The following is a 15,386-nucleotide window of genomic DNA, read 5'->3' as shown; positions in this document are numbered from 1 at the left end:
TTTAAACTTCAGTTACCATGGTATGTTAACTGTGAATCATTGCACAAAGTACAAACTTTGCGACTACCTCTTCAATCCAGAAAGCACTATATAAATAAAAGAGGTGCATGATGATCAGTGACCAATCGTATCACCTCTTGCAATGTCTGTTAGTGATGGGCCACCGAGCATCTGCTATTCAGCTCAGGCACAGACAGCCAAGCATGTAGTCGTCCTGCCTCCTTTCTTCCCCCCTGCATGATAAAGCCACATAACATTTTATAAAAATGAATGATTGAAGGAGGGAATTGGTCAACAAAGATGAAAGTGCAGTAAAGAAACAAGAAATGATAATGCTGGAAGTGAAATGAAGATAGAATGTAAATGGGATGATAGAAAAAGTAGCTGCTTTTGGGAATGTGAGCACTGCCTTCATCTGAGACTGGACATATGCAGCCAGAGGAAGGTAGTGAAGGCGAATTCATTGACAGAAGCAAGGAGGGTGGCTGTGATGAAAAGAATGAAGCTGTCCCAGAGGAAGTAACACTGGAAAAGAAACCCACTTACATTAAAGGAACTCTTGGAGACATTTCACAACATTGGAAGCACAAACGATAAAATATGGGAAGCTGATCCAAATTTAGAAAGCAGTATGACAATTTGCCAAAGCACAGAAAAGATGCTCACTCCAGATTATAAGTTAAATGATGAATAAAAGACGACAAGCTCTGTTCACATTACCCTCTGTAAGGCTTTACCAAAAAAGTCCACTTTAATTCTCCCAGTTTCTAATGTTTTAAATTACTGTGTACCAAATAAATATCCATTTTACTATATTTTTTTCATGTCCCCATATATTTAAAATTGACAGTAAGATAGTAATGTTTTCACAAAGATCTCTATAGGTCATGGAACAATTGTAATTTTTTCTCATTGACAATTAAGATCATTTTGCACGTTTCTGGCTTGCTTGGTCATCTTTGCGGTCCTGTGATGCCATGCAAAGTGGAGACTGCCTGCAATGCTGACTCGCTCTGAGCCCCTCCTTTCTTGAGGAATGACCCGTTCTAGAATGGGTGCTCCATTTTTGGCAAGGACCATGTCAGTCATTCACCATTGTATCTCACCTCCAGCCCCTAGCAGTGTTTGCCCAGATTAGGAATGAATGAACGGACTCATCTTGCCTCTTTTAAGTGGGTGACAGAAAGGAGTCAGGGATCATTTAGTGAAAGGGCAGAATGTGCAAAAGGTACTAATCAAAGTGAAAACAGAAATATTACTTAGTTGGAGGTTATTAAGAAGGCTCAGCTTCCCAAATCCCACATACCTCCACTGCCAAAGCTAATTCTGCCTAAAGTTGTGAATGACAATGCCGCAACCAGAATTTTGGTCCAGACTGGAGAGTAGAAGATGAAAATTAACAGGTAGAACAACAACAACAACAACAAACCCAAACAAACTCACAAACAACTCAATGCTTTGAGGTTAATGTGTAACAGAAAATTGAGATGCGATTATAAATACAGAGGCAAGATTGGAGAAAGTTCAGCTGCAGGCAGGAGGTTAATTTCAAGTTGAATGGTGAAATAAGCTATGTGGGATAAGTGGCTATCTACTTATTTCAGTGACCCAGGATTTAATTCATTCCATTATTTTGTGCAGCAGAAACATTTGATAAAGACATGGATTTCCTATGTATAAGCTTCGAAATTAAAAAGTGAGTGGGATAGGCCAGAGAATAGGGAGATAATTAAAAAGTATCCAGCTTAGTGATGTTCAAGTTCTTATGAATAAAAATTCAGTTCAAAAGGTTAGATTCTGACTGATCTTTCAAAGCAGAGAAGCCATCTCTGCAATGTTAACTCTAAAGGAAGATTTGGAACGTTATATAGAGAACGTTTTTATCATAGTTTTTGGACTGCCACAGGGGAAACTAGCACTGGAATCCATAAAACCAAACTGAAAACTAGTCTTACCGCCCCCCCAACACAGAGCTCCTCAAACACCTCCCACCTCTGAGCACCCCTCCACCCCCCTAAATGCGGAGACAAAATCAGGTTAGAGAGAAACAATGTAATATATGTATTTTGATCCTTATGAAGATTTCTAAATGTTTGGAAAAGATAAGGAATCACCTGAACAGAGCCGATTTGCTCATTTCCCAATTTAAAAATCAGTTAACACAATTATGACTCGTAAACCAGTCAAAGAGAGTGGACTTCTCCCATTGCCAAACCAAGAGTAATCCAGGAGAAATAAATCCGAGTGACATCCTGAGTAGCTCAGAAGTATCATGCCGAGAATAACTGGCATTTGGAAATACATGAAAAAGGAACATAAATGAAGACTGTCTTTATAAGACCAATCATCATGGAAGATGAAATTCATAGCAAAGGGAATCGATCCATTGCAACTGTCAGCAACTGGTCATTCCAGTATTTGTTAGTCTTTCTTTTCCGGAAAGTAACTTATTTTGCGATTAGACTGATTCCAGTTGCGCCTAGGGGGTCTGTGTTAATTTCAATGTCTGAAGCAACTGCACTACTTGTTGGATTTTACTAGAAGTCTAATGCTGTGGTGGTTGTTCACCTGAGTACTGTCTTTCCACGTCCATCATACCCCGTCTGGCCAATCCACGTCCATCATACCCCTTCTGGCCAGTCCACGTACATAAAATATGCTGGAATGAGGACTCAGCTAGAAGGGCAACTGCAGTCAGACCAACTCAGAGTCAAATGTTAAACTCAAACCCAGACAATAATACTAACATCAACATATATAGGTATGAAGTTGAAAGAAGATGCCCTATGTTATTGACAAGGACTCTCTTTGGGGGTTGGGTCTATAGGAATTTTCACTTTCTTTGTTACTTACTTCTCTAATATTGACTTGATAACATTAGGAAATTATTGATTTTTGAAAGTGTGAAAATGGCATTGTGGTTATGTTTAAAAGTTATCTGTAAGAAGTTCTTACTAAATGAATTGGTGTGTGAGAAGTACATACCGATTCATTATATGATTGTGTCTACTTTTGTGTACGTTTCAAAGTTTTAGAATAAAAGATTAATAGTGATACACACGGAAAACCAGGCTGCGGACTAAATAGAAAGGACCACGAGTACAGGGGCGCCTGTGTGGCGTAGTCAGTCCCGCGGCCGACTCTTGGTTTCGGCTCAGGTCGTGATCTCGGGGTTCTGGGATGGAGCCCCACCGACGGGCTCTGTGCTCAGTGGGGAGTCTGCTTTTCTCTCTCTCTGCCCCTCCCCCCGCCCCCGCGTGCTCTCCCCCTCTCTCTAAAATAAACAGATCTTTAAAAAAAAAGGATCTCGGGTTACAAGGAAGTTTTATTCTCTAGTTCAGTGGTCTCCCAACTTGTGTGAATGCAACCCTACCTGCGACAAGATTTTTGCATACATGCACCAGGCATATGCTTATTAATTGATTTATTTATTTAAAATGATGTACATATACCACCACACTATTAAGCCATTATAAAACATACACAAACATAAAAAAGGCTAGATAAAAATAAACACAAGGATCATTCTAACATGTTCTTCCTACACTCTAGTGGACCTGGACCCCACTCAGGAGCCCCATGTGTAGTGAATTGGTGGGGGGGGGGGGGCGCTTGAGGTTTTCGAAGTACTGAAGAGTTTGTTTGTAAGAGAAATGTACCGGAGCACCCATAGGTAATGGGAGATGATCTGGAAAGACCCAGAGCTGCTTCACTGAGGCCTCTCAAAGAACTGGAAGGGACTAAAAGCCGTTCTAACCGCATAGGATTTGAACAAGGATCACCACTTCCTTGTACGCTCCTTTTAGACACATGCAACGCACATAATGCATCCTGCACATACAGGCAGGAGACAATATGCATATAAAGCAAACATCTCCCACACGTTATCTTGGGCAATATATTTGACGTAATGACTATGATGAAATTATCTTAACATTAAAGTGTTTACTCTGCCAGGTAATGCAGTAAAACCTTCACACACGTGATTGTACTTAAAAGTCATGACAATCCTATGGAAAGAGATTTTCGTTTTACTATAAGGAAATCGAGGTTTAGAAAACATTAACTTTCCCAAGATGAAAGGGGTAAAAAATGGCAGAGTCCAGATGTAAATCAAGAAGTTTCTGACCCCAGGCCCCATGTCCTTAACGATTAAACCATATTGCCTCCGTAGGGAATTAACAACAGTGTCCAAACCATAAGATTGTTCTGATGGTTAAATATATGTGATATGCTTAGCACATTGTCTGACATAGAACACACATCCTATTAATGTTAGCATTTTAGTGCACAGAATATTTACCAAAAATTTCCACAGTAAACACCATTAATATTTATCAATATCAAACACCAATATTTATAATTATAAGAAAATAATGTTGTATTATTTAAACATTATTTATAATAACACACAGCTAAACTCCTTTTGTTTGCTACCATCTAGAAATATGTGTGACTTTTGTGATGGCATCTCTAAGGAACGACTGATGAGAAGAGATAGCAACTACAGACTCTTACACCTCCTGCCCAGTAGGCTACAAGAATGAAGTATTTGCACCTGGCATACTCCCGTCATCTTTTAAGGAGCCATCTACATAAACAGGAGTGGGCGGAGCTTAAGCACTAAATGACCCATGAAGTACATATGTACATGTCTATTTTATTTGACAATTGCGGCTTGCATCCTTTTGCTTTGACCCAAAGATAACATTTGTAGACAGAGGACAGTTCTGAAGACTTCTTTATGTTCCATCAGTTTCACCGGAAGTGGTCAAATTTACCACTTGTTTGTTTTCCGCCCACCTTTCCTATTTCTATCTACCAATCCAAATGAGAACTTCTACTGAATACTTTATCATGGCTTCTATATTAGAGGAGCCTTCTCTCCCTGATTTTCTGGAACATTCCGGATTTGAAACTGTCCCAATGTTAGGCTGGGATTCCGAATTTGGTTGGAAGCATTGGCCCTGTAGAGGTGATGCACAAAGCTCTATGCGGAGAGCCGTGCCTCACAGGCTGGTGTCCCGTCCGCTTTATAGGACTGGATCTGCACTGACTCCGATGATCCTTGATTGTGGCTTTTTGTAATTTTGCAAATACTTCACTAAATGTTCTGTCACTCTTAATGGGATTCTAAGTTTCGCGGTTGAGTTGGGGTGGGGAGGAAGATGACGTCTTTGGTTTATATATTTTGACATTAAATCAAAGGAGAGCTCTCTTTTTTTTAATTTTGATGTTATTCATTCCTTTCATTTTATGTAATTAGAGAATCTCTAACTCTAGGTATTGCCTAGGAACCTGCCCATCGTTACCTCTCTTCTTCTATTTGGGAAGTATTTTAATTATAGAAACATCATGAAGAGCATTTCTAGTGACACAATAGAATCCACCGTACCCCAATTTCTAGTCCAAATGGCATAAGCCAAAATTAAATTTGATGTAGGATTCCTGGAAGAAAGCATCAGATAACCAAACACTATGAGCAAAAAATTGATTTATTATATATATTCTCTATTAATTCATAATAGCTTCTTGGATCTTAAATGTCTTCTTTGCTATTTCCAATGCTTAAAAATTGTAATTTTAAAACATAAGTACTGTTTTATATACATTGTGATTTCTTTCTCTCTCTCTTTCTCTTTTAACTTCTAAGCATGAATGATATGGTCTCCAAGTATCCGCTTGGGAGGGAAAGGGGATAGGATTCATTGTTTTGCTCTAACACGGTAGAATTTAAAACTTCACATCATATACCTGGAGTTTCAGTTATATGAAAAATAGCCAAATGTCATCACTTTCTTGGATATTTCTTTTTCATGTATATATATGTATAATATAAACAGAATACGTCTGATTAGTACATTTCAACATTTCATCAGTGTGACTTTTATCTCCTATTTTATATAAAATAACAAAATATACAGAGAGAAGAAAGGAGACATCTGTTCATCGTACACATAAAGTAAATAAACGTTCATGTATGGCTTTGCAAAGGTAGGTTATGATGTGACTTTCATACTTTATTTATTTAAAAGCATCTTGAGAGAACGCATTAGTGTGCTTACGAGGGCGGCCATGGTGGTTGAATGTCGCGCCGAGAGTCCAACATTAGGATCCCCACTGGTCTTTCCAGTGGCTGCCTCTGCAGCTTTCAGGAGACAAATATAGTTTATGACCACTTCATTGATCTTTGCTACGATTTCCTGCCGCTGTGTTTCTGAGTTCACGACCTTCACTAATCGCATGCAAGCTTCCGTTAGGCAACAGAGCACTTGAAAGCTGGAAGTCATAGCTAGGAGCATCTCCTCTGGGCTTTTCTCGGCCATCGCCAGTTTCCTACAGGCACTTCCCAACTGTCTGGACTCGATGGACAACAGCTGCTTGTACTGAGAAAGCGTAAGGTCATATGCTTCAGGGCGTGACTCCTCTCTCTTCCCCTTTGTTGCCCTGACAAGGCAGAGCAACTCATTGGCATCGTTTTGGGCTGCAAGGAACCCATCAGGCATTGCATACGTGCTCTCTTTTAGGGCATTGATTCTTGCAATCCGGGCATCGAAGGCCAGGTTGCTAAAGTCCGCATCCTCTGGGCCAGTCAGGTCGTCTGCCCAGACCTTCAGCACTGACCCTCTGGTCAGCTCCCCTCCTTGCTTCCGAATCCCAACAGCCAGAGGTGGGCTGATTGGTTCTGGCATGGCTTGAGTCATCTGTGGTCGAAAGAGGCAAGAGACCTGGCGTGTGGCCTCTCCCTCCTCTTCATCCTCATCGCCGTCTTCATCCTGCCCTCGGTTCAGGAAGCAGTAGCTGAAAGGTCCCCGGCATCTCCAATTGCTGCCTTCCAGCTTGCGCAAGGGTAATGTCCTATACAGCTTTGAGTCTTTGTGAGCCACCGGGGACCTTTTGTGAACTTTCCCCTCGGAGCTAAAGAACATCGAGCTTTGGGAAAAACTTTTGGTGAGCTTCTTCCCCAGGGGGAGTTCTGCTCGCTTTTCCGAGCTGGCCTCCTGTGCTTCCGTGACACCTGGACACTTTAAGCTGACCGCACCCTTGGTTCTCTCTTGGAAGGTCTCCAAACCTACAGATCCCAAGAGGATACTGCTGCTACGCCTCAGAGCCCTCTGGCTGGGGGGTGTTCCGAGGCTCCCCCCTCTCAGATCCAGTGGCCGCCAGTTCACAGCCTCTCCGTATGCCAGATTTGCTTGGGAGAAATCATTAGGGTCTTGATTTGGAATTGGCACCTTTGATTCCGAGTGAATGTTTGATGGTAGCAGGATGGGATCAGCTTCAGGATGTTGAGACCAAGCTGAAGGCATGCCTCCTCGTCTCTCCTTCCCAGGCTCTGTCAAAGCTACACTAGGGGTAGCAGAGAAACAGAGAGAATCATTAAGCATCTCATGGGTGGTCATTTTCACTGAATCTCTACATGCTGTTTGTCACTGCCCGAGGATGCACTCTAGAAGGGCAGCCATTTGCCAGGGTCACCCGCCTTTTCAAAGACTGCCTCCTGAGATCTCATCAGATTTCCATTTCAACACATTTCAAGAAATTCAGGGAATCTGTTATTTCTGAAACTACGGATTTCTTTGGAATTGGCTAGCAATCACAGTCGTTTTCAGAGACCATGGCGTTTCATGACTTGCCTTGCCCCCAGTATTTATCTATCAGCGTTTAGACATGTAATTAGAAAACATACCTCCTAGATCTCGACTATGCAAACATATTTATGACATTGAAGTTTCATTTCAAGGGAGTTAGGTTAATTTTGGCATCAGTTATCTTTTTTTTTTTTTTAATGGTCTAATTTAATGAATGCAAAGTAAACAAGGTCAACTTTTTAAGAGGACCCCACGAGGTCTGCCTGGTGCTGGGTTTGAAGCAGAGACCCTGGGCGAGTTGCCCAGCTTTTCTCAAAAAAGTTGTCATGTGAGGGGCCCCTGGGTGGCTCAGTCATTAAGCATCTGCCTTCGGGTCAGGTCATGATCCCCAGGTCCTGGGATTGAGCCCCGCATCAGGCTCACTGCTAGGCGGGAAGCCTGCTTCTCCCTCTCACACTCTCCCTGCTTGTGTTCCCTCTCTCGCTGTGTCTCTCTCTGTCAAATAAATAAATAAATAAAAATCTTAAAAAAAAAAGTTGTCATGTGAATTTAAATTAAAAAAAATTTAAAAAAAGCTGTTATGTGAAGAAAATATTTCTGCCTCGCAGAATTTTTGTGAGAAGAGGGAAGTTAGGGGAAAGCTCTTTGTAAACCACGAAAGAATAAACAGCATGCTTTAATTAGATGTCAAGATGCTAGTGGAGTGACAAGTTAAGGAACATTCATAGACCAGTTTCCCAAGGCTGGGGATGCCAGTGGTGGGTTTTGTGAAAGGAGATCATCTTAAAAGGGCTGCAAACGAACCAAGGTAAGCTCTCCCTACCATCTACTGACCTAGTATGGAAGCAACACTGTTGATATACTTTGACATTTGAGAGTATGAAAGAACATCTGGTTTTTGCCACGTGACGGCTGGCCGAGTGGATCGGTGAGAGGAATGTGTGCCCACTGGGTGGCAGAATGGTGAAGATGGGCGCAGAAGGTGGCTGTGTTCTTGTTTCTACCTGTGCTTATATTTTATTCTTTTGGGGAAAATAGAATTTTTTTTTTAAATTTATTCATTTGAGACAGAAAGATACAGAGAGAGAGAGAGAGAGAGTAGGAGCAGTGGGGAGAGGCAGAGGGAGAGGGAGAAGCAGACTCCTCGCTGAGCAGGGCGCCCGATGCGGGGCTCGATCCCAGGCCCTGGAGATCATGACCTGAGCCGAAGGCAGACGCTTAACGACTGAGCCACCCAGGCGCCCCATTCTTTTGGGGAAAATAAAGCAGCTCGTCGTGCATACCCCCAGAGCCTTCCTGACACTGAGGTGTGCCAGATACTGCAGAACACGTCTCTAAGAGAGTCTTACAGAGTAGGGAGGGATGTTAAGTATTGCTGAAGGGCAAATGGTCTTCCCCAACCCCTTTGATCTCCCCGCTACCCTGTTCTATTCTTCCCTGCCCCTCAATAACAAAATGGCAGAAAGAGAAATTCGAGATCTTGAGAGGGACATCAAACTCTTGGGACTCTACATCATACTGTCTTGTAACCAAAAGTCCTGCTGAACACTGCTAAAAATCTACATTTAGACTTTAGATTCTCAAGAGTGGACGCCATTTCCACATTGTTCCTGATCTAGGAACTTCAGTGTTCACTAAACACAGGGAAGGGGGGGCGGCGGAATCAATGACCGATAGTTAACCTGGCCACAGTTCTGCAGCCTTTAAACAAAATTCTAACTTTTAGTTTTCTTCCAGACTTTATATTTTTAGGTTTGTTGTAAATCTGGCTTACATGCTTCCGGGGTGTAACACAAAGCGCTAAATCCATCATTGCTGTACCTGTGGTTTCCTTAATCTTGGGGAGTCGATGACATCCATCTCTCAAAGTGCCAAACAGGGGTTCCGCATTAATAGCTGTGTGCAGGGCGGGCACTGTCATCCGCGGACACATCCCCTCCGTCTGGGGGTGTAATTCCTTAAAGGTGGCTCCGTGGGCGGGCAGCCCAGCGGCTCTCTCCTCAGAAGGAACGTAACTCATGCCTTTCCCCGAAGTCTCGGGCATCAGGTGCTTCCCCATAGCAGGGCAGAGTGGGGACTCCACAGGTGCGGCACAGGTACCACAGCCCGCCTCCACTGACGAGCCTTGAGAGCTCTGTAGAGAAAAATGGCACTCGCCTTGTAACGATGACATCCGCTTGGCCAAGTGGTAGTCACAGAGGCGGGCCACGCTCTCTTCCGCCTCGGGAAGCTTGGAAGGATGGTCACAGGTGGACGGGTCAGTATCCTCGGGGTTATCTAAGTCTTTGGCTGAAGATACACAGGTCACGTCAGTTAAGAAGTGGTCCCGTTGGCCAAGTGCTGAAACCTCACTGGCTTCTCCATCAGGAGCCCCTTCATCCTTCTCTTCCGCCTCCCTTGTCCCCAGACCAGAAGCTCTCGGAAACGTTATCCCCGTTGCCGCTTCCAATCCACTTTGCTCGGCCACCGCCCCCTCAGCGGCCATGTACCATCTTTGGCTGTCCTTGCGAAAGGCAGTTCTTTCCAGGTTAAAAGTGCTTAGGTGTTGACTGTCCCTTGAAGACACAGTACCAAATTTACCTTTGGCTTCCTCCTCTGCCTCGGCCGTTTTGGTCCCCTGCTGCTTTTTCCCTGGCATGTTTGCACTAGGCGCTGCCTTCCCCTCCCCATCGGCCAGCTTGCTTTTCCTTTTGCTGGTGCAGGAATACACCACCGACCCCATGTGCAGTTTGCTAAAATAGTCGGTGACCGACTTGGTCTCCATGGTTTCAGGCTCCATCTCCATGGGGTCTGGGTGAAGGATCTGCTTGGAAGGCACAACTTTGGGCGGGAGGTCAGTCACTGGGCGGGTGGCCAGGGCGTGGGAGGACTTGGGAGGCAAGCCCCCGGCAGGGGTTTTGGAGGTGGGGAACTCGGTCTGCTCCTCTGCAAGGGGGTGGTAGCCTTCGTGAGTGGCCAAGAACATGCGGGAGAGGCTTTCTGACTGCTTCTGTGCTGTGGCCAGTTCAGAGCTCTCAGTCATTTCAGAAGAGTTAGTCTCATTGCCCGAGTCTGACGAAGACTCGGGACTATAAGCCCGCAAGATGGCTACACCTGCATGTCGTAAAAGACAAGAGCCGATTAATGGATGCATCAGAGGCATTAGGAGACACGTAAGAAAATGGGACTCGTTATTATAAAACAGCAACAACAACAAAAGACAAACAAAAAACCAAGGTTTTCCCTTTGCGGTAAGGACTCTGAGTTTATTGCACAATTGTTCCAGAAATGGGGAAAAATACGTGCCACATATTAAAAAAAACAAAAACCAAAAAAACGAAGGAAACCACGTACACAAAAAACCCACGATGGTAGTTTCAACACACTTATGAAACGGGACATGCGTGAAATGGAGAACAGCACATAATAGGACTTCGGGGGTAAATGGCTTGAGAGGATGCAATGCATGGTTATCAGTGAATAAATGTAACAATCGTGAAAGAACCTGAATTGTCACTGGTCTGCTGTTCTTCTGACACGGACAGAGCTTCTAGAGCTTCCAGCGTGGAAACCACGGTGTTATCCAGGCCCTTCTCACACTTGCCCTCAGCGCTGGTGGGCACAGCGTCAATGAGGGACACGGGGATCTCATCACTTTGCAGACTTCTGCCTGGCTCCTTGTCCTCGAGGAAGGAGGCTGCCTGGCTCTGGGAGTCCTCCTCATCTGAACTATCTCGAAAGCCAGGTGGGGGTGCGGCGATGGCCATGTTCAAGGAACGCAACAGGAAGTCATCCTCATTGTCATCCCCTTCTGGAGGGGGCAGGGACGTGAGGTCAATGATGTCATCGCTTGACCCAGACAGGTTGAGGATGGCTGGCTGGTTCATCTCTCCCACCACGAGGTCCTCCTCACAGCTCACCTCATCCTCGTCCTCTGCATCGTCGGTGTTTTCTGCGTAACAGATGTCGTGCAGGAGGGGCTCCTCTATCCCCTCGGCAGCCTCGAAGTTTTTGACATCACCTATGTTTGCATAAACGGAATTTGCCACAAACTGGATGCTCTCAGCATCAGGAGCGAGATCCAGGCCCTTCATGTCATTGGCACTGCCGATGTAGAGATTCCTCTGCTTCTCCAGCAGTTCTGGGCTCTCCTCCAATAGTCTATCGTAGCCGAGAGTCGGGGGATTCATGCCATCATCCAAGGCGAGATCTCCGAAAATAAAGGACACTTTAGCTCCTCTCGGAGACTCCTGGGCTTTCTTTAGTGTTTCTGGTCCTGAGAGGGTCAACAGGGACCGCTGAGCTAGAGTCCTGTAGTCGGCCTCACATGGAGCATCCCCCGGCTGGGTCAGCGGCTGGTTGAGTTCGTCTGGATTATAGGTGTTGTCTATATACAGGTGCCGGTGGTCTTTGGGACACAAGGTGCCATCCGAAATATCGACCGTCTTCTGTTTTGAATCTATATATGTTATTTGGGCTTCTTGCTCCCCTTCACCAATAAAGGTCGTCATCTGGGGTATACAGTTCCAATCGGGGCCAAGGAGGTTATGCTTTCCTTTATTTTCAGTTCCTAAGGAGAAAGAATCATGCAAAGACAACATTACTGTGAGGTCTGGTTTCTTAATTTCATGGCTTGTAGCATCATCACTTTTGTAAATATGGTCATGCAGCTTTCCGGATACGGTACCAGTTGATTGAGGCTTCCGGTGTCAGGATTTCCTGGTTAGGAGAACTGACCTTAACAAAATCAGTCCTGCACAAAATATAATTGCTATTTGATAAAAAAAGAATACCATCCGAGAATAGGGAACTACAGCTTAACTCCCTCTGACCCTCGGTTCTATTATTAGAAGACCTCATTTCTGTCTATGAATGGGAATATACAAAATGCCTTTCAAATTCCTTAAAGGCCACAGTCCAATCAGTTGTCATTCCAGAAAATAGATTCCCCTTTTCTCGGTAAAGAGAGATCTGACATCCCCCACTTTGTGGACGAAGATGTTGGACTTTTTCCTCATTGAGTTAAGAGAAAGTCAAGGAACCTCATACTTCCACCACATATTTTAGGAAATATTGTAATGATAATGTAATAATGTCACAATAAAAATAATCTAATATATACATACATAAAAATATGATAATATTGTAACGATAGCACAAAAACCTCTATTTCAGCCTTTGTATATCCTAGTGGGTGTTAAGATATTCACGCATAAAGGTTATGCATATGCACACGTGTATGATTGCATAATGTGGAGCACATCACAAGTAATGTGCTTCTCTCTACTATTTCTTCTCTTTTTTTAAAGATTTTTTTTTTTTAAGATTTTATTTATTTGTTTGACAGAGAGAGACACAGCGAGAGAGGGAACACAAGCAGGGTGAGTGGGAGAGGGAGAAGCAAGCTTCCCGCGGAGCAGGGAGCCCGATGCGGGGCTCGATCCCAGGACCCTGGGATCATGACCTGAGCTGAAGGCAGACGCTTAACGACTGAGCCACCCAGGTGTCCCTATTTCTTCTCTTTTCTTTTTTCCCCTCTCTGCTATTTCTAAGCATAGTTAACAGTTTGGCTAATTTCAATTTTTATTGGTATCAGGAGAACTCCTGAAGATTTGTTTGATGTTCCTCATGAATTAAAATTGCAAAACCCTAATTTAAAAATCATTGGTTTGGTTGTTCCTCAAGGGTCTTTCAGTAGGGAATTTTGCTGTGGAAATTTTGCTCTGACATTTAACAAGACAAGGCAGTGTGTCATTCTGTCAATACTGCTTTGTAGATTCCAGAGGAAATGCTGGGGCCACATATTCTCCCATTAGTGCCCTCAAATTGCCCCCTGGCCTAGGCATGGATAATACTGACATCAGATGTACAAGACATACGGGAAAAAAATCAGTTCTACCCAAGATGTTTTTGCTTCCCGCAAGTTATACACATTAAACTCAATGCTGAATGTTGTTCCAAGTCCTTTAGCTAAATGCATATATTTTCAGATGAATGGCAAGTAAAGATACAACTTTGAAGACACTGAGCTACATAAGAACCATATGTACATGTTACCTTATGATAAACAGACCTGTGGGGGTTCAGCATTGTTTTATGAACAATTTCGATTACGACTGGCTGTGTGCGGGGCTGTGTGTGTAACGCATGCTCGCATATGTCAGGAGATTGAATTGCTGGAAGACAGAGAGTAGTTTAGCAAAGCTATGACAGAGCTCTGGGTTTAAACTAGTGGCTGGCAAATTGTTCCTGTAAAGGGAGGGCTAGGTGGTAGACATTTTTAGGTTTCGTGGGCCAACTGCTCAGTCGAGCAACCACTCAACTCTGCTGTTCTAACACGGAAGTACCCAGCGTTGACACATAAAAATATGCACAGAGTGGGTTGAATGGTGGCCTCTTCAAAAGATAGGTCCACTCTGTGAATGTGACCTTATTTGAAAAAAGAGCCTATGCAAGTATAATTCAGTTATGGATCTTGAGATGAGTTCATCCGGATTATCTGTGTGGGCCTTAAATCCAACAACACGTGTCCTCATAGGAGGAAAGCAGAGGGAAATTTAAGCCCCCCAGGAAAGCAGGGAAGGCTGTGTAAAGACGGAAGCAGAGATTGGAGGTATGCAGCCACAAGGAATGCTGGTGGCCCCTGGAAGTTGGAAGAGGCAAGAAAAGATTCTCCCCTTGAGCCTTTGGAGGAAGTATGGCCCTGCTGCTGCCTAGATTTTGGACCTGTAGCCACCAGAACTGTGAGAGAGTAAGTTGCTGTTACGTTAAACCCCAGGGTTTGCGATAACCTGTCATGGCAGCCCTAGGAAAACAAATACAATGTGCACGGCTGAGTACCAATAAGACTTTGTTTACAAGAACAAGATTTGATCCCTGAGCCATAGTTTGCCAACTTCTGGTTTAGGACAACATGAAAGCTGAACAGATCAGCAGGCTAAAACAGGCTGACTGATACTTCCTCAGAGCCTCCTAATGCTCAGAGATGCATAGATATGTGGGTTCAGGGATTCTGAAAGTAACTGAAGGTTCATTTTCAAGATAGGGAAGAAATGGGGGCTTGCTGTTCCTTATTAGAGATCCTGACTAAGGTCTCCGATCAATTTGAGATAGGAAGGAAACAGACACTCAATCTTGGCTTCCTTCCAGAAGGGTGTACTGACTTGGCTTTTGGAATGATTTTAGAGACACAGAAGGATGTGGGTTAGGAACTGGGGTCTATACCATGGCCCAATCTTGTGGGAGGACAGTGTGGACCAGGGATGAACGGGTCCAAACAGACTTCACTCTCTACACTTCTTGGGTGGTGGGGGGAGTTTCGGAAGAGGAGAGAGAACTTGCAACCATGAGAGGGTGCTAAGCCCCTGGCCGCTGCTCAGCTCAGGTTACCTAGGTGCTCCTTGGAGCATGCCCGCTCTTCTCCCTCAGCGCCCGCTGCTTACACGCACGTTCTTCACACGCCCCAGCAAGAGGGAGATACCTGGAACCCTCATTCTCAGTGTTACCAAAAGGTTGAAGTTCCATTCTTTCCCCATGGTGATAATAGTGTTCCCCCCTCGAAACCTGATCAAACATTACACTGTGAGTCACTATCAACTGGACAGAATGGAGGCCCTTATTACTGTGACTCTTTTTGAAATTGTAGGTTTCGTCTTCTTCCCGCACCAGTATAATCTCAACAGTCTATGGGGAAAAAAGGTTTTATTTTCAAGACCAACTTCAAGGTTTGAAAATAAAGAGCCAAAAACCGGTTTTCCAACGCAAAAGGCTCATGTTACACCGCAGAACTGATCTTCAGAATTTCCCAGGCTGGGG

At 44.1% G+C, this 15,386-nt stretch overlaps 1 protein-coding gene across 1 annotated transcript in view; it reads right to left on the bottom strand.

Moving 5' to 3' along the window:
• Positions 1-3,319: 3,319 nt before the first annotated feature.
• FRMPD4 (FERM and PDZ domain containing 4) overlaps positions 3,320-15,386 on the bottom strand; it is a 197,043-nt gene continuing 184,976 nt past the window's right edge. Inside the window, exons 15-17 of the mRNA XM_035029706.1 lie at positions 11,077-12,141; positions 9,414-10,685; positions 3,320-7,345 (exon numbers count right to left, since the gene is read on the bottom strand). Coding sequence (XP_034885597.1) covers positions 6,021-7,345; positions 9,414-10,685; positions 11,077-12,141 — 3,662 coding nt within the window. The 3' untranslated portion in view covers positions 3,320-6,020. The remainder of the gene's footprint in view (positions 7,346-9,413; positions 10,686-11,076; positions 12,142-15,386) is intronic.

Source organism: Mirounga leonina, unplaced genomic scaffold, assembly GCF_011800145.1.
Source record: "Mirounga leonina isolate KUSES-001 unplaced genomic scaffold, KU_Mleo_1.0 Mir_268, whole genome shotgun sequence".
NCBI classification, from domain to species: domain Eukaryota; kingdom Metazoa; phylum Chordata; class Mammalia; order Carnivora; family Phocidae; genus Mirounga; species Mirounga leonina.
The sequence above is the reverse complement of the archived record's forward strand: the minus strand, read 5'-3'. Positions and strand labels throughout refer to the sequence as shown.